The 27,089-nt window shown below is 42.7% G+C and overlaps 1 protein-coding gene across 3 annotated transcripts in view; it reads left to right on the forward strand.

Moving 5' to 3' along the window:
• PRMT3 (protein arginine methyltransferase 3) overlaps positions 1-27,089 on the forward strand; it is a 126,703-nt gene that overhangs the window by 39,953 nt on the left and 59,661 nt on the right. For all 3 annotated transcript variants that reach the window (XM_053272709.1, XM_053272725.1, XM_053272717.1), the window contains exon 11: positions 9,102-9,180. In XM_053272709.1, the coding sequence (XP_053128684.1) occupies positions 9,102-9,180 (79 nt within the window). The remainder of the gene's footprint in view (positions 1-9,101; positions 9,181-27,089) is intronic.

Here is a 27,089-nt window from a genome sequence, read left to right on the forward strand (position 1 = left end):
TATAGTAATTACTATTATAGTAATTTGCATATTAACAGTAGTTAATATGCAAATTACTATAATAGTACTTCTGTACCATTTTTTAATGCAAGTCCTTCTGTTGTACATTGTGTACTGGGAAGTAAATGTTAGATCTTAGAATAGTAGAATTTTAGAGTTGGGAGGGACCTTGGAGGTCTTGCTCAGTGCAGGAAACTACTACAGCAGTTTTTAGTTACTCTGTTAATTTTATTTGTTTTATATTATTATATTTTATCTGTTTTTACTTTGTGAGCTATCTCGAACAGTAGTATACTGGAGGTATGGAATATTAAAAAAATTAAATTATCCCTGAACAAATGCTTATAGTCCAGTTGCTATTTGAAAACCTCCAGAGAAGAAGAGCTCACCACTATATGCAGCAGACTGTTTTACTGTCAAACAGGTCTAAGTTAGGGAATTCTTCTTAATATCTTGCCTAAGTCTGCTTTCTTGTAATTTCAACCCTTTGGTTCTAGTCCTGCTCTCAACAGCAACAGCAAACAAGTCCAATCTTTCTGTAATAGTCCTTCAGATATTTGGCTGCCATATCTCCCCTTAATCTTCTCTTTTCCGAGATAAACATACCCAGCTCCTTCAACCATTCCCCACAGGACTTGGTTTCCATACACTCTCACCATCTTCATTGCCCTCCTCTGAATCCATTCCAGTTTATCAACATTCTTCTGAAAATGTAGTGCCCAGAATTGGATACAGTGTTCCAATTCTGACCAGTGCAAAATAGAATGGAACAATTACTTCTCGTGATTTTGAAACTGTGTGTCAGTGTGGACTAAGGTTGCTTTAGCATTTTTTTTAGCAGCTGCATCACACTGCTGGCTCATGTTCAACTCGTCCATTAAGATACCTAGGCCTCAGGATAAACCTGTTCAGATACCACAGGTTGTAGCAAAATGCAGGTTGATCTCTAGCAGAAGATATTGTTGTTGTTGCTTGGTATAAAATGTGAAATTATGAATGCCTTCATTTTTGGTGGGTTTTATTTAAGGAATATCTAGCAAATATTTAAGGAATGCTAGCAAAGCTGATCATAGTTAATTTTTCTGTATTTAAAACAGTAAAGCATATTTAAATTTGATATAAAAATAAAGTATATATTTCAAATTTCCCCAAAATTTTCTTTCTCTTAAAAAAAAAAAAATCTACGGATGAAATGAGTGTTTTCCATTTGTTCAAAATTTCTAGAAATTTTACATCTCTAGCTTTAAGTACAAATTACCCTTACACTTTAATAGTACTGAGAATATCTTAGAAGCTCAAATATATTGTGTATGACTTGTCTGCTAGCTGAGAAACAGGCCTTGAATATCATATTGCTGGAGAGATGTACTATATAACTAGGTGAGCATGCTTTGTGAACAAGGCTGCTTTGTATGCAGGCAGAATTGTGCTTCAGTTCCCTCGAGGTACAGAATTTTAAGAGGTAATGATGTTTTACAGTAATTAGAGTAATTCTACATACAGTAGTTAACTGTGAAATGGGAGCATCTGTGCAGTGTGCTGGTGTTAGATTTCCAGAATATTCATTTTATCTGTAGAGAGAGATAATGCAATGTGTATTATGTACACTTGGGAGGAAGTGTTTTTTAATCACAGAAGCTTTACATATTTTCACATATCTAGATTGCTTAAATGTTTCTACAGGAAATGAGTGCAGATTACAGAACATGCAGAATACTGGCTTTGAGGAAGAATTTGCTTCTTCCAAATTATCATTTTATCTTATATTTGTGCCAACTTAATGGATAGGGTAAGTTTTGGAAGAAACAAAGTATTAACTTCAGAAGCATTTTATGTCTTTGTATGATATAGAACAGTTTGCAAGCTGTATTGTTAGATATAGGCTGTCTGTCATCTAGAGGTGTGCGTCCCAGCCAGATTTCTCTGGCGGCTCCACAGCACTCTCAAACCACCTATTAAGCTCCCCGAGTTTCTTGTATAGCAGTTTTAGGATTTAACTCAAGAACTGGTTGAAAGGAAATTGCTGCCTTTGTATTCATACTATTTCCCCCAAGATTCCCCTCAACCTCTTAAGTGATTTTTGTTGTTGTCAGTGGTCTAAAGCAGGAACCTGAGGGAAGGGTAGCTGAAGTAGGAAGTGGCTGAAGAAAAGGGCAGAGGATAAAGGAAACAGGTGAAAAGAGGCTCTGAAACTTGACAGTGCTTCAGGAGGAATGCTGGCAGGGCTGGCCAAGGAAAGGAAACTGAGAGGGAAAGTTTAAGGGCTGCAAGCTACAGGCCACGGAGTTAAATTAAAGGGACGAAAGAGTTTCTAAGCACAGAATGACAGGATTGCTGTGCTTCAAGAGTAACAGAAAGGTAATTTGCTGCTTATGGCTTCTGCTATCACCGCAGTATAGTTTCAGTGAGGCCGAAGAAGCAATAGAGACCTGGGAGATTCAGATTTTATTTTAATTAAGTAGCCAGTTATTCTGGAGCAGACTTCTTGTGAAATGATGAACATGAATATATTTATATATGATGGCAGACATCCAGACTAATGAAGCAATGATGTAGCAATGCTGCAGATGCAGTACAGGGGCGGAGCAATTTTCATCAACTTCCCCTTTCATCTGAAAGGTTTGCACAGCCCTCAGGGACATATTTTCAAAATTAACAGAGGCCCTCTGAGGAAAGGCAAGATTTCTGGAAATCATTCCTTGGTTGTAGCGTGTGCACAGCATTACCCACAACATTATTTATTTCTTTAGTCTGGATTTTGGCTATTTTCTTTATATTGTGAGGTACTAAGTCTTATTTGGCAGATCTTATCTTTTATTAAAGGCTGCTTTTATTTTGCCTTTTGTGCTTTTAGCAGTTGAATCTTCATTTGAAGCAAGTGGCTTTCTGTGAAGCTAAAAACTTTTTATTTAATAATCTTGCTTTACGAGATTGTTTAGTAAGTAGGGCAATCTAATTTTGATTCCAGTGTCGCTGTATCTTTATATATAGAACACTTCCTGACATCCTACTGCAGGAGTATGATCACATGCCCATTGATATTTATTATATATAACTTTGGTAAAGAAAATTATACTTCCATGAGAGGCAAAGCCTATTTTTCTAAAACATCCTGTTATAACTTCCTTTCTTAGTTCATCCAATAGTGAACATGTCATCTGTATGTCTTAGTTTAGCTGACAGCCTGTCATTAATATTCCTCTCACAAAACTGTGCGGTGTAGAACCTTTTGCTGTAATTAATTTTGAAGGTGCTAATGCAGGTTTTGTGTTTTTTTTTTTTAAAAAAAATCTGAACCTTGTCAGTGTGGAAGCAGGAGAGTCCCAGAGTATCATAGGAGAAAATGTCAGGTATAATTCTCTTTCCAGATGGCACCCCTACAGGTGAGGCAGTAGCCTGTGAAATTACATTCTAAATTACACTAGAGATGAGCACCACACATAGAGCAAAGCATTCGGTAATAAATGACTTGATTCAATATGAGGGATGGTTCCTCTGTAACTTACAGGGATGTAATATTGTATGAGAGAATGGAGTTTTAAGAACAAAACCTGCTGAAGCAAACTGGTGGAAAAGGTCAGTGGGAAAACAGCAAGATTATTTTGTTTGTAGTCTGCCTTTTTGCCTGCTAAGGACCTCAGAGCTGCTGATAAACATAGAAATAATTAAAACAGCAAATGAGAAAAACAACAACAGTTAAAGTAAAATAACAATGCTTTCAGCAGTAGTGATCAGAAAATAAAACCACAGGGCTTTGTGGGCGCCAGGAGTCGAAATCGACTTAACGGCACACTTTACCGTTATCAGTCCCCACCCATCCCCTGGATATTCACCACTATGAGTAAATGTAGGTGTTTGTTTTCCAAATAGATCTTGCTGGTTTGATTTAGGGTACAGGAACATTTTTAAAACTTTCCAGTACAATCAGATAATACTATTTGGCTACTGTTATAATGTACAGTAGATATTTTGCAATGGCAGTGTTGTAAAGCACAATCTGTTCACTACAGTCCATAAACATTTGCTTTATTTGGACTGGCATTTGATGGCTGGGGTTGATAGGAGGAAATTACATCACTGTATGTGGAATTCAATAAAATCTGACAACTGGTACAGAATTTTGAGAATTTCCATTCTCAGCTCTTTAGCAGGGCATTGGAATGCAGAGAACTTGCCTATGGACAAACAACCTCATGCATGCCTAAAGTCGAGAATCTGTGCATGCCTATACCCTTGCTGATTTGAATGTGTGTGTGAAAATTGCATGGCTACAATCTCAAAGTATAGCCATTATGGCTGTGGAAAATCAGACCTTCAAATTATGTGTGGCAGTCAGGGCTGATAAAAAATCTTGTGTGTGTGTGTGTATCAGATTTTTAAATGTAAAACAGATTTTGTTTTTAGATTAGATTTTAATTTTTTTAAATCCATTTTTTAAAACCTAGGTCAAAGATATCATCATGAATATTAATCATAACTACTAATTATATTCAATGAACATTTTAACAGCAATATATGGGGATGAGAGATAATAGACCTGATCAATCTTATTCTGCAGTAGTGCACATTCAGTGCACACATACATAGTCAAGCCCTTGTTCTCTCTCTTTAGCAGCAAAGATCAAGAAGGTTAATAAATGAAGAGAGGATTTGTGGGGAGGGAGTAGATCTGAGTGAGGAGGAGTCTGGATATAAATTCAAGGGATAGGAGAGGGGAATAGAAAGTAAAAACAAAAGTGAACAGAACATATTAATGCAGTCCTGAAGTTATATTAAACAAGAATATTCTTTACTAGAAAATGATGATTAAACAGAATCTTCCTGACTAGTGATTTAAATCATTAAAATTGAGTCCTTCTATAAAGCGATTTAAACATGATTTAAATCGATTTGATTTAAATCAAATCAACCGTGTTGGCAAGCATTAAAGGCTTCAGAGTGCTTCAGCATTTCCAAGGCATATGCTTGGAGTGAAAAGGAGAAAGACGCAAGGCAAGACAATCCAAGAGGAATTTGCAAATGGCCAAATACTCCTCTTTAATTGTGTCATGATACTTGACACCACAAATTCACCTGCCTGCTGCCTGTTCCCCGTGCCCAGAAGAGGAGGAAGACCATCCACCAGCAAGAGGCACAGGGTGAGAGCATGTGCTGGGTGTGGCTCCTCTGCTGTTTGTCATCTGCTGCTGCCTGCCTGTGGGACTTCTGCCTGCCAGCTCTGTTGCAGCTGAGTGTTGGCAGGACTGGGGTCCTGGGCTTCCACCTGCCCGCCCCTGGGCTACATAGGAGACTGCCAGTGGTGGTGGGGCAGCCACTGAAGGGGTGGCACCAAAGGGGGTCGCCCCTTTGGGGAGCAACGAGGGCGAGGGCTACCCTCCTGGTTTATCATTTTTAGGGCTGGAGGGTGGCTGAGATAAGGCTTGGGTAAGATTTGTTTTGAATGTTTTAGAGTCTATCTGGAGATGGGAGGGCATGTCCACTGGTCTCGGTGCAGCTACTCCAGTGGTGGTGGGGAATAGAAGAAATTACGTTGGCAGGTCAGCTGGCTGTTGCAGGGGAAGGGAAATCAGAAACTTAATAGCTGTTTTCCCTTCCAGTTGGCCTGGCAGCTCTTTGACCTTGGGGAGCAGTGCCAACTACCCACAGAGCCTTGCCTTGCTTCTCTTTAACGCCAGGTGAGTCCAAAATAAATCTGAAGTAATCCATGGTTTGATCATGGATGAAGGGGCTGACCTGGTGTGTATTACAGAGACTTGGTTGGGAGGCTGGTGGCCCAGTTTGGGCCCAGCTTCTCCCTCCAGGATACTCTGTTGAGGAGCAGGTGAGGGAATGTGGGCGGGGAGGTGGAGTGGCTGTGGTCTTTAAGGATAATATCTCCCTTACCAGAATCCCTGTCAGGACGTCTGATCATATCAAGTATGTGTACTTGCGCTTGGGGACCAGAGATAGATTGGGACTCCTGTTGGTGTACCGATCACCCCACTGCCCAACAGAGTCCCTAACTGAGCTCACGGACCTGGTCTCGGAATTGGTGTTGGAGTGCCCCAGGCTTGTGGTGCTGGGGGACTTCAACATCCACTTCAGGACCGGGTTGTCTGGAGCAGCTCAGGAGTTCATAGCGGCCATGACAACTATGGGCCTATCCCAAGTGGTCTCTGGGCCGACACAGGTTGGCAATTCCATATTTGAGTTATTTAAGGACTCTTAGGTGGATGCCATCTGGCCCTGGTGATTTAACTTTTAATTTTTCCAGACAGTTTAGAATGTCACCTTTCATCACCTCTAAGTTCTTTAGCATCTGTCCCTGAGAAACTCAGTTCAGGCACAGGTATGTGAGCAAAGATGTTCTTGTTATTCCCGCTTGGTGCTTTTATCTAAATGTTCCTCATACTCACTTATTGTCACCTTGCATTTATTTTGCCAGCATTTGTATTACTTTCTGTTCTCTTCATTTGGGCAGGCCTTCCAATTTCTGAAGGAAGTCTTCTTCTGCTTTCTAACTTACTTGACTTTACTTGTTAGCCATGCTGGCATTCTTCCATACTTGCTGGTACCTTTCCCCCGTTTTGGTATACATTCTAAATTAGCTTATATTATTTTGGTGTTAAATAATCTCCATGCATTCTTGAGCGAAGTGACTTTCCTGATTTTCCTTCTGCAATTCCTAGTCACTGTCAGCATTTTGGTCAGAAGGGCAATAGCATGTCCCTAGTGGCACATTTCCTTTCAGGCCTTGTATTGTCACCCACAGAGCTTCTGTGGATGACTTTAGTCTTCCTAGATTTTCTAGCTTGTGAGATTCTATCCCTTCTTTAATATATAGTGCTATACCTCACCCAATTCACTCCTCCCTATAGTGTTTATATCCAGGAATAACCATGTCACACTGGTTCTCACTGTTACACATGTTTCCATTATGCCCACTTTATGTTTTAATTAGCAACCAAGCACTCCAGCTAGCCCATCTTGGCTTGGAGGCTTCTAGCCATTGGCATATAAGCACCTATATGTTCTTGGCAATTTGATCTCTTTGACCGGCTGGCACATCCTTCTGCTTGCTTTTTATCTGGTTCTACTCTTTTCCCCTTTAGTTTTATCTGAATCATTTTCACCCTCACACTTTAAGGGATAACATTTGCTGAACAGGATTCGCCCAGCTCCTTTCGGCTATCCCCCAGGCATCAAAAGGTGCTCTGCTTTTTTTTATTTTAAGTCTGGGTCCATCTTGATTCAAGTGAAGCCCATCCCTTCTGTACAGGTTCATCTTGTCCAAAATGTATTCCAGTGCCTAACAAATCTAAACCCCATCCTCCCAGCACCACCATCTCATCCATACATTGAGACCCCTCAGCTCTGCCTGTCTAAATTTGGCTTCCAGGACTGCCCAATTGCATTTACCAACATCATTGGTGCCGACGTGCACCACGACAGCTGACACCTCTCAAGCACTGCTTAACAGGCTATCTAGATGCCGCATGATGTCCGCAAACTTTGCACCAGAGAGGCAAGTCTATATGCAAGTACAGTCTATATGTGGGTCACAGACCCATCTCTCTATACCCCTAATGATCTAATCGCCTAGTACTAGGAGGCCCCCACCCCCTGGAGGAGTATTCCCTGTGCAAGATTACATGGGCTTATCATTCATTGAAGGGGTCCTTTCTAAGGGAGCATTTTCCTCTTTCTCAGAATGATGTTTTCCTTCCCCTAGACCTTTATTCTCCCTAACAGCAGAGGAGCCATCAGCCTGGGAGTGGGATGCCTTGATCACATCCTTGAAAGTCTTGTCCTTCTGACATAACTATCTGACTCTTTGAGCTTCTCCAGATCTGCTCAAAGATCTGGTTTTAAGGGAACAAACTTGTTCCGAGAGCCAGGAGCTCCTTGCACTGAGCACACACCCATGACTTCTGCCCGTTGAGCAAATAGTCAAACATACAGCACTCAGTGCAATACACTGGGAAACGCCCCCTCCCCTTCTGGCTTTCTATCTTCATAACTGGTTTTGTTGGCTGTTTAGAGTGTTTGGAGATTGTTATTTGAAAGTTAGGCCTTAGCTGTAGTTGTAAGCTATTCAACAGTTTAAACGTTCTTTCCTGAGAATATGGAAGACTTACCTTTTCTTCCCGCTGGTCTCCTTGCTGTCAAGGGGCCTCCTTTCAAACTCCCCTTCACACTTCCATGCTAAACTCCATGCAAAGCTCCAATGACCCTGTTTGCTGATCCCTGTTCACTAATCTCTGCTAAGCTCCCTGGCCTTTGCCTCATCATAGAGAGTAGGCTTCAAACTGAAAAGGAATGTGATTCAGCAAGAATGCAGCCCCTTCCACCAGGTGTAGCTCACCTCACAGCCCTAGCTGACTCCTCCCACTGCCTCTTACTAGGCAAGAGAAAACAAAAACTGAAAGCCACATAGCACCCAAAGCAAGCCCTGGAAAAACACACACACACACACACACACACACACACACACACACACACACACACACGGACTTCTCCCCTCAAGAAAAACCAGTCCCTCAAAATCTCCCCCTTCTCCTGTTAGTTTGTTTCAAACAAATGGGGAAGGGGGCAAGGGAGGGGAGGGGGTGGGCAAGCGAGCGGTGCGGGGGCGGGCAGGTGAGCGAGCAGCGGGGAGAGGGTGGCTTACACTGAGCAATAAAGGCTGCGGCAGGGGGCAAGCAGAGCAACAAAGTTCTAGCACACAAACACTCTGGGTTCAGCTAGTATGTATAATTTTGTTTCATAGTGCTTCGCTCACTGGATACTATACAAAGTATATGAAAAAGATATAGGTGGTACAGATTCAACTATGGAATGCATATGCATAGGAGATATTAGCAACTTATTAGAGCTGTATACTACTACTACTACTTGTAGTAGTAGTAGTAGTAGTAGTAGTAGTACAGTAGTATTCTATTCAAATATTTTGCTCTGCAGTATTCCACTAACAATTATGAGAGTAAAGTTCACGTGAAAGTGATTGCTATACTATTTTAGAGGAGGTAGCACCAATTTAATATAGAACAGGAGAACTACTAAAGCATACAAAAACTTTTGAACCCAAACATTATTCTAACATTGTCTCTTTCAATTTACAGGGCTATTTTCTTCTTTTTGAATCAATGCTGGATTCTGTCATTTATGCAAGGGACAAGTACTTGGCAAAAGGCAATTCAGGTTAGTCTGGAATTTTGTTTTAATAAATACTCCAGTTCTGGGGAAAGATTTAGATTCTGATGTGCATGACTAAGAAAGTTTTCACCTGAGATGAAAAATGCTTCCGTTAATAGAAGCTTCAAGGCATTCATTTTTCAGTATAGGTAATACAAAAATGTTAATGGGATATTTGAGCTTTAAACGAAATAGTATTTTCAAGAACGCTTTGATTTTTTTTAAACAATAACAGAAGTACAAGCCTTGAAAGTTTAGAAAAGTTTTTTTTCATTAAATAGGGTTATTGTGTAGCTAGAAAAGACTGACATGATTCAGTCTTTTGGAATTGCTCATAACTCAGTTGGATAGATAACTAATTAAGTAATTTCTAAGAGAATGGTTGATTTACTGGTGTCTCCATAAGACGAAGTTATCTTTGTAAAAATAATGGTTTAAAAGAGGCATTGTGGAGCATCTGGATTTGAGACCAGAGTTCAGAACTGGTTTCAAATCCACATCAGTTCTTCAACGTGTACTCTGTGCTCAACATGATTGTAATTTGTGCCTGCGCAAAAACCTCATCAGATTATTTCCAAGCTAAAATTCTTATCTCTGAAATGGGTGGTAGCCCCAGCCCCTCTGGTGCAGTACGCTTGTGTCCCAGAAGTTCTCCTCAGTCTTTCTTCATCCGCTGACCAGTGTTCTCTATAATGTTTTTTCATCCCTGTGCAGAATGAGTTTTGTTCTGGGCAGCAGTAAAAGGCAGTGTGTGCGCATATGCATTCAGAGTGGGTTCTTCCTGATTAAACCTGAGTGGTATCTAAAACTAACTGAGCGGACATCAAAAAACTTGTGAGTGCACACATGGGTGCACGCCTTAGAGGGAACACTGCTGCCGACAGAGCGCCACCTCTGTGTGTTGCTCCAAGCTGAAAACAAACAGAAACCTTCTTTATTATATTTGTAGTTTTACTACCTCCTCTCTCTCTCTCTCTCTCTCTCTCTCTCTCTTTTAGTTCAGTTGTATCTGCCTTTCTCTTTTGAGTTTTTAGTTGCTCCTGCCCTTAGGGCACCAGGTCTAGGCCTTTGGGCTTTCTTAATGGCCAGTAAGGTCACTTTTAAATTTTGTGTCCGGTGCAGGGCTAAACTCCTCCACTGACATACACAGTTGCTGCCTGTTTTGCCTTGGAGAGGCCCACAAGGTCAACGCTTGCCCCCGCTGTGCTAAATTTACTAAGCAAGCTAGAAAAAACTGCACCTCCCACCTTCGATCTTGGCTCTGGGAACAGGCGATCAAGTCCTCACAAGCGGCAGTAGCCCCTTCAAAAATTTCTGTTCCGCAGACGGCGGTGAACTCTTCCCTCCAGACTCAGGCTTGAATAGTAGTTTATCATGTTTGATAATCTTTTATTATTTCACTTGCGTTTGTGTGAACTGAGACTCTGGGAAGTCAGAACTGCAGTTTAACTAACTAAGAGTTGAAACAAGACACTATATAAAGCCAGGATCAATCCATGAATTGATATCCTGGCTTATTCCAATTCTACCTAATAAGCAAATTGCAGTTCTCCATATTGATATGTAGTGGGAAACTATAGTTTGTTCTTAAAATGTGGTCTCCAGGCAGTCTTGGAGGAAACTGATTATCTAGACCCATTTCAAACTGGTTTTTGAGTGGGCTACGGGGTGGAGACTGCCTTGGTCGGCCTGATGGATGATCTCCAATGGGGAATTGACAGAGGAAGTGTGGCTCTGTTGGTCCTTTTGGACCTCTAGGCAGCTTTCGATACTATCGACCATAGTATCCTTCTGGAACATCTGAGAGTGTTGTGGGTGGGAAGCACTGTTTTACAGGGGTTCCGCTCTTACCTCTTGGACAGGTTCCAGATGGTGTCGATTGGAGATTGTTGCTCTTCTAAATCTGAGCTTAAGCATGGCGTCCCTCAAGGCTTCGTACTTGATCCAGTGCTTTTTAACATCTACATGAAACTGCTGGGAGAGATCATCAGGGAATTTGGAGCCGGGTGTTACCAGTACGCTGATGACACCCAGATCTCTTTCTCTGTGCCAACTTCTTCAGGAGCTGGCATATCCTCTCTGAATGCTTGCCTGGAAGCAGTAATGGGCTGGATGAGGGAGAATAAACTGAAGCTGAATCCAGATAAGATGGAAGTACTTATTGTGCGGGGTCAGAACTCCAGAGACAGTCTTGATCTACCTGTTCTAGAATGGTTCACACTTCCCCAAAAGGACCAGGTCCGCAGTCTGGGAGTACTTCTGGATTCACACCTCTCCTTGATTTCTCGGGTTGAGGCGGTGGCCAGAGGTGCTTTCTATCAGCTTTGACTGATACGCCAGCTGTGCCCGTTTATCGAGATCAATGACCTCAAATCAGTGGTACATTTGTTGATAACCTCCAGACTTGACTTCTGTAATGCGCTCTACGTGGGGCTGCCTTTGTACGTAGTCCGGAATCTCCATTTGGTTCAGAATGCGGCAGCCAGAATGTGATCCGCAATGTGATTGGAGAGAACACATTACTCCTCTGCTGATGGAGCTTCACTGGCTGCCAATAGGTTTCTGGCAAAATACAAAGTGCTAGTTATAACTTATAAAGCCCTTAACGGCTTAGGCCTTGGGCATTTAAGAGAGCATCTTATTTATTTATTTATTTATTTGATTTTCATACTGCCCTTCCGAAATGGCTCAGGGCGGTTTACAATCGAAAAAGAAAACATTAAAAACAATTAAAACAGAGATACAAATATAAATACCAATTTAAAACAACTTAAAAACAATTAAACTATCAAAACAGTTAAAACCCTGGAAACCAGGTTAACATTAAAACAATTAAAAACTGATTAAAAACCCTGAAAGGCCAGGCCAAACAGATAGGTTTTAAGGGCTCTCCTAAAGGATAGTACATAAGAACAGCCCTGCTGGATCAGGCCCACGGCCTGATCCAGCATCCTGTTTCGCACAGTGGCCCACCAGATGCCGCTGGAAGCCACAGGCAGGAGTTGAGGGCGTGCCCCCTCTCCTGCCATTACTCCCCCGCAACTGGTAGTCAGAGGGACCCTGCCTTTGAGCCCTCTGACTAGTAGCCATTGATGGACCACTCCTCCATGAAGTCATCCAAACCCCTTTTAAAGCCATCCAGGTTGTTGGCCGTCACCACATCCTGTGGCAGAGAGTTCCACAAGTGGATCATGCGTTGTGTGAAAAAGTACTTCCGTTTGTTGGTCCTAGACGTCCTGGCAATCAATTTCATGGAGTGACCCCTGGTTCTAGTGTTGTGTGAGAGGGAAAAGAATCTCTCTCTCTCCACTTTCTCCACACCATGCATGATTTTATAGACCTCTATCATGTCTCCCCGCAGACGTCTTTTTTCTAAAGTAAAAAGCCCCAGGTGTTGTAGTCTTGCCTCATAAGAAAGGTGCTCTAGGCCCCTGATCATCTTGGTTGCCCTCTTCTCTACCTTCTCCAGTTCAACAATATCCTTTTTAAGATGTGGTGACCAGAATTGTACGCAGTACTCCAAGTGTGGTCGCACCATAGTTTTGTATAAGGGCATTATAAAGTTAGCCGTTTTATTTTCAATCCCCTTCCTAATGATCCCTAGCATGGAATTTGCCTTTTTCACAGCTGCCGCACATTGAATAGACACTTTCAACGAGCTGTCAACCACAACCCCAAGATCCCTCTCCTGGTCCGTCACCGACAGCTCGGATCCCATCAGCGTATACTTGAAGTTGGGGTTTTTCGTCCCAATGTGCATCACTTTACACTTGCTTTACACTTGCTTTACACTTGTCACCGCATTTGCCATTTTGTCGCCCACTCCCCCAGTTTGGAGAGATCCTTTTTGGAGCTGCTCACAATCCGTTTTGGATTTCACTACCCGGAAGAGTTTGGTATCATCTGCAAATTTGGCCACATCACTGCTTACCCCTGCTTCTAGATCATTTATGAATAAATTAAAAAGCACCGGTCCCAGTACAGATCCCCGGGGGACCCCACTTCTTACTTCCCTCCATTGTGAAAACTCTCCATTTATACCTACCCTCTGTTTCCTGTCTTTCAACCAGTTAGCAATCCACACATGTACTTGTCCCTTTATCCCATGACAGCTAAGTTTCCTCAGGAGTCTTTGATGAGGAACTTTGTCAAAAGCTTTTTGGAAGTCCTGGTAGACTATCTCAAGTGGATCACCTTTATCCACATACTTGTTGACACTCTCAAAGAAGTCCAAAAGGTTGGTGAGGCAAGATTTACCTTTGCGGAAGCCATGCTGGCTCACTCCCAGCAGGGCCTGTTCTTCTAGGTGCTTTACAATTTTATCCTTGAGGATGCTTTCCATCAATTTGCCTGGAACGGGCGTTAGGCTAACCGGCCTGTAATCTCCCGGATTGCCCCTGGATCCCTTTTTGAAAATTGGTGTTACATTTGCTACTCTCCAGTCCTCTGGTACAGAGCCCGATTTCAGGGATAAGTTAAATATTTTAGCAAGGAGGTCGGCAATTTAACATTTGAGTTCTTTGAGGACTCTTGGATGGATGCCATCCAGCCCTGGTGATTTGTTAGCTTTCAGTTTTTCCAGACAGTTTAGAACATCATCCCTTGTCACTTCTATCAGACTCAGCTCTCTAGCCTCCATCCCTGAAAAGCCTGGTTCAGGAACAGGTATATGCTCAGTATCCTCTGCCATGAAGACAAACGCAAAGAACTCATTCAGTTTCTCTGCAACCTCCATATCCTCCTTAATAATCCCTTTCACTCCCTCATTGTCTAATGGCCCAACCGCCATCCTGGCAGGTTTCCTGCTTCTGATGTACTTAAAGAAGTTTTTGTTATTCCCCTTGATGCTTTTGGCTAAATGTTCCTCAAACTCTCTTTTTGCCTCCCTTATTGTCACCTTGCATTTCTTTTGCCAGAGTTTGTGTTCCTTTCTGTTCTTTTCGTTTGGACAGGACTTCCAATTTCGGAAGGAAGTCTTCTTCCCTTTTATGGCTTCCTTGACGGTACCTGTTAGCCATGCTGGCATCCTCCTGGACGTAGTGGAACCTTTCCTCCTTTTGGGTATACAATCTAACTGGGCTTCTAGTATTGTGGTTTTGAGTAAACGCCATGCACTCTGGAGCGAAGTGACTCTCCTGATTTCCCCCCTCAGCTTTCTTTTCACCATACTCCTCATTTTGGAGAAGTTTCCTCTTTTGAAATTTAAAATGTCTGTGTTTTACTTCCTTGGTGATTCTCTCCCCGCATGTATGCTGAATTTGATGGCACTGTGGTCACTGTTCCCTAAAGGGTCGATGACACTGACATCACGCACCAGGTCCTGGGTGTCACTCAGAATTAGATCCAAGGTCGCCTTCTCTCTGGTCGGTTCCATGACCAACTGTTCTAAGGCAGAGTCATTTAGCGTATCTAGAAATTTGACCTCTTTGTCCTGACTTGAATGTGAATTTACCCAGTCTATGTGTGGGTTGTTGAAATCACCCATAATTACAGCCCTGCCTCTCCTTGAAGCCTCCCTGATTTCCTCCTGCAACTCCCAGTCACTGTCGGCATTTTGATCCGGAGGGCGATAGCATGTCCCCAGTAGCACGATTCCTTTCCGGCCTTGTATAGTCACCCATAGGGTTTCTGTGGAGGACTCCAGTGCACCTAGGTTTTCTAGCTTGTTAGATTCTATCCCTTCTTTAACATACAGTGCTACCCCTCCTCCAAGGCGACCCTCCCTGTCCTTCCTATAGAGTTTATACCCAGGGATAATAGTGTCCCACCGGTTCTCACTGTTCCACCATGTTTCTGTTATGCCCACTATGTCTATTTCTGCGTTAGCAACCAAGCACTCCAGCTTACCCATCTTGGCTCGGAAGCTTCTGGCATTGGCATACAAGCACCTATACACTGAATCTTTCCCCTGATGTATGCTATTCCTTTGACTCTTTGACCTACTGGCACAGGCTCCCGTCTGCTCTTTATGCGGTTCTGCTCCGTCCCCATCTGTTTTATTTGAATTCTTTGCAGCCTCACACTTTAAAGGATGCCTTTTGCCAAACGGGATAGTGCCCAGCTCCCATTGGCTGTTCCCCAGGTGTCATTTTAAAAGCTGCTCTGCAACCTTTTTGATTTTAAGCGCCAGCAGTCTGGTTCCATCTTGGTTCAAGTGCAGCCCGTCCCTTTTGTACAGGCCTTGCTTGCCCCAAAATGTGTTCCAGTGCCTAACAAATCTAAACCCCTCCTCCCGGCACCAACGTCTCATCCACGCATTGAAACCCCTCAGCTCTGCCTGTCTCACTGTACTTGTGCGTGGAACAGGTAGCATTTCTGAGAATGCTACCTTGGGGGTCCTGGATTTTAAAATGCTACCTATCAGCCTAAATTTGGCTTCCAGGACCTCCTGACTTCATTTCCCCACATCGTTGGTGCCGACGTGCACCACGACAGCTGTCTCCTTCCCCGCACTGCCTAGGACCCTGTCTAGACGCTGCGTAATGTCCGCAACCTTCGCACCATGCAGGCAAGTCACCGTGCGGTCAACACGCGGGTCACAAATTTGCAGAAGATACCAAACTCTTCCGGGTAGTGAAATCCAAAACGGATTGTGAGCAGCTCCAAAAGGATCTCTCCAAACTGGGGGAGTGGGCGACAAAATGGCAAATGCGGTTCAATGTTAGCAAGTGTAAAGTGATGCACATTGGGACGAAAAACCCCAAATTCATGTATACGCTGATGGGATCCGAGCTGTCGGTGACGGACCAGGAGAGGGATCTTGGGGTTGTGGTTGACAGCTCGTTGAAAGTGTCTATTCAATGTGCGGCAGCTGTGAAAAAGGCCAATTCCATGCTAGGGATCATTAGGAAGGGGATTGAAAATAAAACGGCTAACATTATAATGCCCTTATACAAAACTATGGTGCGACCACACTTGGAGTACTGCGTACAATTCTGGTCATCTAAAAAAGGACATTGTTGAACTGGAGAAGGTAGAGAAGAGGGCAACCAAGATGATCAGGGGCCTAGAGCACCTTTCTTATGAGGCAAGACTACAACACCTGGAGCTTTTTAGTTTAGAAAAAAGACGACTGCGGGGAGACATGATAGAGGTCTATAAAATCATGCATGGCGTGGAGAAAGTGGAGAGAGAGAGATTCTTTTCCCTCTCACACAACATTAGAACCAGGGGTCACTCCATGAAATTGATTGCCAGGAGGTCTAGGACCAACAAATGGAAGTACTTTTTCACACAACGCGTGATCCACTTGTGGAACTCTCTGCCACAGGATGTGGTGACGGCCAACAACCTGGATGGCTTTAAGAGGGGTTTGGATGACTTCATGGAGGAGAGGTCTATCAATGGCTACTAGTCAGAGGGCTGTGAGCCACCTCCAGCCTCAAGGGTGTGCCTCTGACTACCAGTTGCAGGGGAGTAATGGCAGGAGAGAGGGCACGCCCTCAACTCCTGCCTGTGGCTTCCAGCGGCATCTGGTGGGCCACTGTGCGAAACAGGATGCTGGACTAGATGGGCCATGAGCCTGATCCAGCAGGGCTGTTCTTATGTTCTTATGATCTTATGTTCTATTGGGCAGATTCCAGATGGTGTCCCATGGAGACTGTTGCTCTTCAAAATCTGAATTTTCATATGGTGTCGCTCAGGCCTCCATATTGTCTCCAGTGATGTTTAACATCTACATCTGTGTGCGAAATGAGTTTTGTTTTGGGCATCAGCATCAAGGCAGTGTTTGCACATACGCATTCAAAGTGGGGCGGGATCTAAAATTAACAGAGTGCACGTCAAAAAAACTTATGTGCATGCGTATGCCTTAGACTGAGGGAACACTGATCTACCTGAAACCTCTGGGAGAGATCATCAGGAAATTAGGTACACAGTATTATCAGTATGCTGATGACGCCCAGATCTATTCCTCCATGTCAGTATCATCAGGAAAAGGCATAACCTGCCTGCCTGGAGTCGGTGATTGGCTGGATGAGGGATAACAAACTGAGACTGAATCCAGATAAGCCAGAGGTACTTATTGTGTGGGGTCAGAGCTCAGAAGACTATATTGAGCTGTTGGTTCAAGATGGAGGTCACACTTCCCCAGAAGGAACAGGTACGTAGTCTGGGAGTAATTCTAGGTCCAAACCTCTCTCTGATGTCCCAGGTTGAGGCCATGGCCAGAGGTGCTCTCTGTCAGCTTTTGCTGATATGCCAGCTACATCCATTTCTTGAAATAAACAACCTCACAACAGTGAGGTTGAACTTTTAAAAAGGCAGTGAAGACACATTTGTTCACCCAGGCTTTTAATTAGACTTACAGTTTTTAACATTGAGGTGCTTCACACGACACGTGTGAAGCGCCTGACAGGGTTTTGCGGGGAGAGCGGGCTTAGCTCACTCTCCCCGCAGATGAGCAGCCGCTCATGGCTGCCAGCTCCATCATGGAGCTGGTGGGGGCTGTGGGGATCGGGGGCTGTGCAGCCCCCCTGGAAGTTCCAAGCTGCCCTGTGTAAGTGTGTGGGGCATCCTGGAGAGACCCCCGAGCCCGGGAGGCTGCTTGCAGCCTCCTGGTCGAGAGTCTACTCATGTGTCGCTGCATGCTGCGGCGAGATACAAACAAAAAAACTAGGTTAATGAAGCAATCACTCCATTAACCTCATTTAAGGGGAGGGGGATTTAGTGAGGCTAGCTGCTGGGAGCTGTACAGCTCCTGTTGCAGCACATGGTTGCCCCAAAGCAGGCTGGACTCCCTTAGCCCGCTTTTGGGCAAACATGGGAATAGCTTCATTGTTTTAGAAGTTAAAATTTATTAATGTTTTAGCATCTTAATTTTGTTGAATTTCATATAAATGAAGACATTAATTTTGGGTGGTATATAAATAAATTCAGTAAACTTCCAAACAATCTATATACCCACAATTCTTAGAACATCTAAACCAGACCTGCTCAACTTAGGGCCCCCCATCTGTTTTTGGACTACAACTCCCATAATCCCCTGCCACAGCAGCCAATAGCCAGAGATTATGGGGATTATAGGCCAGCATCTGCAGGAGGGCCGAAGTTGCGTAGCCCTGATTTAAACTCATTAGTTTACCTTTAATTGTATTTAGTTACCTGTAGGTGTCCTGAGTATATTTCCTTCTCTATATATATTTCTAATATTTGGGTCAAACAAGTGAATACATTAATGTAAATACATAAATATTTTTGCAGCAGCCTCTTCACCGTGTCTTGTTCTAAATATATGCGGGTCTCTTTGAGATTGGAATCTGGAAGCCTTTAAATTGTTGCGATGTGCGCACACGCACTGGCCACTTCAGGTCTGACACTAACCAGGGTGGCAAGAGGGTATGCTGCTGCCCCCTGCTGGTGATTTTCGGCACAGTACTGGTGGGGGAAGCGGCATGGGGTGTGTGTGTGTGTGTGTGTGTGTGTGTGTGTGTGTGTGTGTGTGTGTGTGTGTGTATATAAGTAAGAGCACCCTTCTTCCTGCTAAAAGGTAGACCCCCCACCGCCGAACTGGCCGTCTGCCGGTTCGTGCACCTCCCTAATTCTTGGTGCTCTGTGATTTCAAAGTGAACAATTGTTCAGCTCTGTGACAGGGCTGTGGCAACATCTTTCCCTTTTATGGCCACAAGTTTAACACACTTGTGTAGCTTGTTGCCTGATGTGAAATCAGTTTTATGTTGGTGGTGTGTTTTCAACCAAAACTCATCCCAAGAGGATTTTCACTCCTCCTTCCTGTTTACAGAATTAAATTGTAGAATGTCTAATTTTGACTTTTTCTTAATAGGAAGTGTTGAGTAGTCTGTGTTCACTGATCCACTTACTAGCTGTGCACACAGCTGGATGGCTTAATTAAAAATGTTGCTTAGCTAGGGAAACTGCTGGCGATTTTCAAGACAGACTGCAGCATTTAAAGTACCCTAGGAGTTGGCCTTTGCCCAGCCTGTAGTTTTATAAAGCCCCTGAATATTACTCTGTTCTGTGTTTGTATTGTGCATGTTGTGACCAAAATAATGTACAGTTACGATATTCTTAAAGGGCTATGGAAAGTATTTGTTAAGGAATGTTATGGTGTTATAACTGAACATTTTCTTCTTGAAATTGCTCTTATTCAGCTGGGAAGTTCAAACTTGAGCTTCCTAAGAGCATTGCACGCTGCTAAAACAGGTTAAGATGCAACAAAATGGGAATATTTTCTACAGCTTGCTTGCTTTTCCTCTTGGGGGAAAATATATATTCTTGCAAAGCCAACAGAGAACACTTCTTTACTCCAGTTGTATCTGTTCAGTTTTAGCCTTTCTACTACCAGTCTTTTGCTGCAGAGCACTAAGCCTAAGATGTGGTTGAGCCTTACACGAGCAAAGCACAAGATTGCCAATGAGAATACGGTGGGCATGCAGGCTTCAGTGCATTGGAGTCTTCTGGGCCATCACAGGGGACTCCAGTGCGCTCTCACTTGTCGTGGAACATCTGGCTGAGCTGGAAGCAGCGTAGAACTCTCTGGCTTGGCTAGTTCTGATATTAGAGATTGAGTGCTGATTGCTACTGGTGTTAGAGATGTCAGTCAGCACATGGAAGAAGGGAGACTAGTCAAATTATTGTGAAGGTTTCTAGGAACCTTCCTTATGAAGGCTCATACCTCAAAGAGGCTTAGAAAATCTCATCATAGGTATTGACTTTCACCAAAGTAGTTTCTTCAGTAATGTGGGGAAGAGTAATAGTGATAGGATATATTTTTAGAAAGGATCAGTAACTGCATCATTATCTCATAGTATACACCCCTGATGTGTTCATATGATTAGAACACAACTAGGCGTGGAGCAAGGCTGATGGTGGCCCGTGTTCGGCTGCTGCCGTGACCTGCTGGCCTAGCCCCCTGCATCTTAGCCACACCCCTCTATCTGATGTCAGATGCGGGGGTGTGGTCTCCCAAACGGGGCTGTGCAGCCCTGTTTAGAAGGGAGATCGGCCTGCACTTTAAAGGCAGGGAGAGCTGTTACGGCTGTTTTGGCAGATTTTGTTTCAAAACGGGGCCGCACAGCGCAATTGGGAGCGAAATAATGTCCTTCCCCGTGTCTGACGTCAGACGTGGGGGCATGTTGGGTCCACAAGGTGCGGCCCCTGATTGGCGGCAGCCCGGGTTCTTTGAAACTGTTTGCTCAATGGCAGCTCTGCCTCTGAACACAGCTCCTCAGTTTGGAGACAGAAGAGATAAGTAGGGAAAGAGTAGTGGGTGAAACTATATGATAGGGATATAGATATTAAGTTCTGTTATCACTCCAAGTAGAATACAGCATTAACAGAACTACTGACTTGCATGTCCAGTTCATTTAGCAGGATTTTAAATGGAATGTTTGTGCCTTCAGGCATTTGTAACTGATGCTCTTCTGCCAGCTAGTTTGAAAGGTTAATGGAGGCCTTGTAGATAGCTTCTCCATAAATCAGCCAGCAGCGGGGTTCAAACAGCAGAAGACCTCACGGTACATGCAGTTTCAGGGGTGTAGCAAGGTTGGAGTGGGCCCAGAGACAAGATTTTAAAATGCCCCCCCTCACTGAAGCTCAGCTCATGAAGTAAAGAAATCTTAAATGAGGCTGAATAGTGAAAATAGAATATCATCCTAAATTATTTTGTAAAAGGTTTTGCAAATTGTGGACGATGCAAGTCATTTAATGGTACTAAGAAAGACATGCTGTTCTGGTAGCTCCAGGTCTTAACACTCACATCAATTTCGGAGGATGAATACAACTGAAGGAAGCCTGGGCGAGTGCATGGCTGGGGGAATCAATCATGTGACTTGCCTCTGGGGCCCCCCCCAAGGCAGTGGGCCCCCAGACAACTGTCTCCCCTTGCCCTATTATAGTTACGCCCCTGTGCAGTTTACTTTTTGCATCATGTATAGTGGAAGAACTGATGATACTGTCAAAGACCAATGAGATAAAAATATGCTACATTAATTTTAGGATAGAACTTTTTCCAGATTTAGGCTAGGGGTCCATAACCTCCTTAACTGAAGAGAGAAGGGAGATTAATAATGAGACTGCTTTGATCTAGCCATTGGTAGTTTAATTTGTGAAACTTGCTTTCACAACCACTTATATGTAACTTGATTAACTGGTGTATATTGACAAGACTCTCTGCTTTTCTTTGCCCTTCTGTCTGCATCTCCTCCCCGACTTCTCCCTTCTGTTTTTGGTTAGGCTTAAACTCAGGCTGTTTTCAAAATGGTGGTGGGGAGTTCTAGAACACCTGTGAAATGGCAAATATTTGCTAGAAGCCCCAAGAAAATAGGATGGCTGGGCAAACTGAAGGAAGCACAATACCCAAATTAACAAGCTGCCAAACCTACATGCATTTCTAAGATATTAACTTGCTTTCCTCCTTACAATGCCACAATTGCACAGCTCATTTAGCAAGATTTTAAATGGGACACTTCCTCCTTCAGGCATATGTAACCAGTGAGGTTTCGCCAGCTAGTTTGGAACTGTTCACAATACCTTGATTTCGGCCTCCCTTAAACATTAAATGTTTCCATTTTAACCCAAAGATTAAATAGTTATCTCAAGCTTAACTAATGAATTGTAGTTGTGCCTTTCCCAGAATATTTATGCTTCACTACTTATATACTTAATATTTATGTACACTACTAGCTGCATTAGACTTGATTCTAGATGATAGGATTCAGATTCAACTAACCTTATCAACCCCCTGCACAGTACCCCTCCAGTGACTGTTGCTGGTGTCTATCTCATGTTTCTTTTTAGATTGTGAGCCCTTTGGGGACTGGGATCCATCTTATTTATTTATTTCTCTATTTAAACTGCTTTGGAAAATTTTGTTGACGAGTGGAATATAAATATTTATTGTAATAGTAGTAATTGTAGATTTTACCTCTGTTCTGGGCTCATTGTATGGATTTGAGCACACCACTATTTTTCAGATATCTGTAAAAGAGCAATTGTAGAGGCCGGCCTACTTTACAGAGGTGTGTGAGGCAAGCATTGTTGTAAAGGTGATAATAATTGTGTGTCTGATTACAAACCCATCTAGACTTCATGTGCATTTTCATTATCTTTATGTGAAGTCTTCTCAGGAATTAAGGTTTTTGCAAACCCTTTGCCCGTAATGTCAAACTACTTCGGACTGTGCATCCTACAACCAATTCTTTTGACCCAGAGAGGGTCTGGTAAATATTATAAATGCTTCTCTGAGGGAAAGCAGGATGCCTGCCTGTCTTAAGGAGGCTATTATTAGACCTTATTTGAAGAAACCTGCATTGGATCCCTCGGAGTTAGCTAATTATAGACCCATATCTATTCTTCCATGGTTGGGCAAGGTGACTGAGCAGGTGGTGGCCTCTCAGCTCCAGGCAGTTTTGGATGATACAGATTATCTAGACCTATTTCAAACCACCTCTCAAGTGGGTTATGGGATTGAGATTGCCTTGATTGGCCTGATGGATGATCTCAAATTGGCTGTCGACAGAGGGATCTCTCTTTGGGCTCTCGCAGCAGTTTTCGATACTATTGACAATGGTATCCTTCTAGGTTGCCCGATCAGGGTGGGATTATGTAGCACTGTTTTACTGTGGTTCTGTTCCTACCTCTCTAGTAGATTTCAGATGGTGTCACTTGGAGACTGTTGCTCTGCAAAGTGAGAACTAAAGTATGGAGTATTGTCTCCAATGCTCTTTAACATCTACGTGAAACTACTAGGAGAGATCATCAGGAGGTTTGGTGTCGGGTGTTATCAATATTCTGATGACACCCAGATCTATTTAGTCAGGAAATGACATAATTTCCCTAAATGCCTGCCTGAATGAGGTAATGGGCTGGATGAGGGATAACAAACTAAAGCTGAATCTAAATAAGACAGAGATACTGACTGTAGGTGTTTGGGGACCCAAGAGATGATTTAGATCTACCTGTTCTGGATGGGGTTACAGTCCCCCTGAAAGATCACATATGTAGCTTGGGAGTGCTCCTAGATCCCAGACTCTTATCTGGTTTCTCAGGTTGAGGCAGTTGCCAGAAGTGCTTTTTATCAGCTTCAGCTGACATGCCAGCTACGTCAATTTCTTTAGGTAAATGGCAGTGATGCATATGGTAGTAACCTATTGTTATATTTGACTTGACTATTGTAATACACTCTACATGGGGCTGCCTTTGTATGTAGTCTGGAAACTACAATTGGTACAGAATGTGGCAGCCAGACTAGTCTCTAGGACAGCCCGTATAACACAGATCTTAAAAGAACTGCACTGGCTGCCAATATGTTTCTGAGAGAAATACAAAATACTGGTTATTACCTATAAAGCCCCAAGTGGCTTGGGTCCAGGGTATTTAAGAGAGCACCTTCTCTATCATGGATCCTGTCACCTATTAAAATCATCTGGAGAGGTCCAGCTGTGGTTGCTGCTGGCTCGTCTGGTGGTGACCTGGGACCGGGCCTTCACTGTTTCTTCCCCGGGGCTTGGAATATGCCCCCTGTTGAAATAAGAGCATCTCCTTCTCTGTTTGCTTTTAGGAAGACTCTCAAGACGCTTTTCTCAGGCTTTTAACAGAAATTAATGTTAAACTATAGTTTTTATCTTATGAGATTGGTTTTTTTTATTTTGTGGAATTGTAACTATTTTTACTCTGTCTTATGTTTGTTGTGCTTTAATTCTGTACACTGCCTAGAGATGCACATATCAGTCGGTATAAAAATCTGATGAATCAATAAAATAAATGTGAAACAACTAAGTCCAACTATCCAGGAGAAAACCACTCATCTCCATCTCATCAAAATGCTCTGACAACATCTTGGCTTCCATTTGTCAGGGTCTGTGACAGCCCTATGACATTTTCAGACATGTTTAAGGTTCTACAAGAAGCCAAACTTGCTATTCTTTTGAATTGACAGTTCTGTCATCAATTCATGACATAATTTGTATTTTGAGCTTAAATGTGCTTTATTGCCTTTGTAATTTTTAAAGGATGTTGTTAATAGTCAAGAAGTTGACCTGTCTTGACTGAGGACCATATGTGTTCTATACACCGCATTGAATATACACACGTGGACAAATTTGTTGGTACCCTTACAGCTCATTGAAAAAAGTGTTTTATGCCTCCTGACATGCAATGAAATGAAAAGCAATTGTCCCATGTATACCTGCATACCTTTGATATGTCATTGAGTAAAGCAAAGCAAGTGTGAAAAGAGATAAAGTATTGCTTATTCTACAGAGATATTCTGAAGTGGCCTGGACACATTTGTTGGTACCCCTAGAAAAGATCATGAATAATTGGATTCGAGTGATTTTTTGGATTAGCTGTTTTCTTTAATTAGTATCACACATGTCTCCAATCATGCAATTGGTCATTCAGGCTATTTAAATGAAGAAAAGTAGTCACTCTGCTGTTTGGTATCATCATATGTCCAACAATGAACATGGACCAGAGAAAGCAAAGGAGAGAGTTGTCTGAAGAGATCAGAAAGAAAATTATAGACAAGCATGTTAAAGGCAAAGGCTATAAAACCATCTCTAAGCAGTTTCATGTTCTTGTGACAACAGTTGCAAATATTATTAAGAAGTTTAAGGTCCATGGGACTGTAGCCAACCTCCCTGAACGTGGCCACAAGAGGAAAATCGACCCCAGAATGGGCAGAAGGATAGTGAGAATGGTGACAAAAAGCCAAGGACAACTTTCAAAGAGATACAAGCTGAACTCCAAAGTCAAGGTCCATCAGTGTCTGATCACACCATCCGTCGCTTTTTGAGTGACAACGAGCTCAATGGAAGAAGACCCAGGAGGACTCCACTGTTGAAAGAAAAACCTAAAAAAGCTAGCCTGGAATTTGCTAAAATGCATATTGACAAGCCACAATGCTTCTGGGAGAATGTCCTTTGGACAGATGAGACAAAACTAGAGCTTTTTGGCAAGTCATATCAGCTCTATGTCCACAGATGACAAAATGAAGCTTTCAAAGAAAAGAACACCATACCTTCTGTGAAACATGGAGGAGGCTTGGTTAGGTTTTGGGGCTGCTTTGCGGCGTCTGGCATGAGGTGCCTTGGGTCCGTGCAGGGAACAATGAAATCTCAAGACTATCAAGACATTCTGGAGCAAAACATACTGCCCAGTGTCAGAAAGCTCTGTCTCAGTCACAGGTCATGGATCCTCCAACAGGATAATGACCCAAAACACATGGCTAAAAGCACCCAAGAATGGCTAAGAACAAAACTTTGGACTATTCTGAAGTGGCCTTCTATGAGCCCTGATTTGAATCCTATCAAACATCTATGGAAAGAACTGAAACATGCAGTCTAGAGAAGGCACCCTTCAAACCTGAGAGCTTGAGCAGTTTGCTCAGGAAGAGTGGGCCAAACTACCTGTTGACAGGTGCAGAAGTCTCATTGAGAGTGACAGGAATCGCTTGTTTGCAGTGATTGCCTCTAAAGGTTGTGCAACAAAATATTAGGTTAAGGGTCCCATCATTTTTGTCCATGCCATTTTCATTTGTGTGATTATTTGAAATATTCTGTTGCATCAAAACTCTAAACCAAAGTCTGATTTTTGTTAAATGCAGAATAAACAATGATGGGTGCCAATTACTTTTGTCAGTTTTGAGTTATTTCAGAGATAATTGTGAGTTGTTCTTTTTTCATGGATGAGTACCAACACATTTGTCCACGTGTGTAAAAGGAACAGTCTACTAATGTGCAGTATTGTAATGCTTTCCTAACAGTTAAGTTTAGGAAGTTAATTTTGTGTTGCCTATATTTGTTTTTAATGCCTACAAAAAGTTTTATATTGATGATGCAAGCTGTGGATGGAGGTTCTTTTGGGCAAAGCTAGAAAGGAGAATAAAGTAAAGGTAAAGTGTGCCATCAAGTCATTGTTGACTCTTGGCAACCACAGAGCCCTGTGGTTGTCATTGGTAGAATACAGGAGGGGTTTACCATTGCTATCTCCCGCGCAGTTATGAGATGATGCCTTTCAGTATCTTCCTATATTGCTGCTGCCTGATACAGGGGTTTCCTATAGTCTGGGAAACATACCAACGGGGATTTGAACCAGCAACCTCTGGCTTGCTAGTCAAGTCTTTTCTTTGCTGCGCCATTAGGTGGCTAGAAAGGAGGATAGCCCTATTTTAAATCCACATCCAGTGGTACTGCGCTTCTTTTGTTTTTGTAATTAATTTAATAATTTTAGCCATGTGGTGTGTGTTCTAATTAGGGATATTGTGAACATTTGAACTTCAGCTGTGCTGTATGGTTAAGTGTTGTCCGAATATGGGTTACTCATTGCTGTGTAACCCTTTCTATCTGCTTCAAGGTTTTCTGTACACTGATATGATGGTGATCTTTTTTAAAAATCAAGCAATGGTCTAAGCAAGAGGCTTTCATTCTTCACATAAAATTACTAAGAAAGTGATTTGTTTTTTCATTTCAGATGATGTTCATGTACAACTTCACTTCCAGGCCCTATAGTTGTACATCTTTACCCTTTTAATGTCCTTAAATTTGTGAAGCATTGCTTAGGGATAAAATATTTCCCGTCTTGCTTTGCTCTCCATATGAGCTGTTACTAATGACAAATGATTCTGGGGCAATGAGTCGAGAAGGACACAGATGACAAACCCGTGCATTTGTAAAGTGGGCTATGGTGAGAGATGTCTGATCAGCAGTTTAATGTTACCTGTGATGTGGAATAATTCAATCAGATAAAAACTAAATGTGACAGTATATGAGAATTGGGAGTTAAAAGGTTTTCATATAGCCTTGGCTTTACTTCTGCGAGTAGGAAGGATTGAAGAACTGAAATTGATCAATCACCAAATTGGCTCACTCAAAATATTTCCCTTTCACATTCATTTTGGATTTTAGATGAGTAAGGGAAATAGTTCCACTGGTTTTTGGATTGCATCTTTCCAGGTA

The sequence above is a fragment of the Hemicordylus capensis genome, chromosome 1, assembly GCF_027244095.1.
Source record: "Hemicordylus capensis ecotype Gifberg chromosome 1, rHemCap1.1.pri, whole genome shotgun sequence".
Lineage (NCBI taxonomy): Eukaryota > Metazoa > Chordata > Lepidosauria > Squamata > Cordylidae > Hemicordylus > Hemicordylus capensis.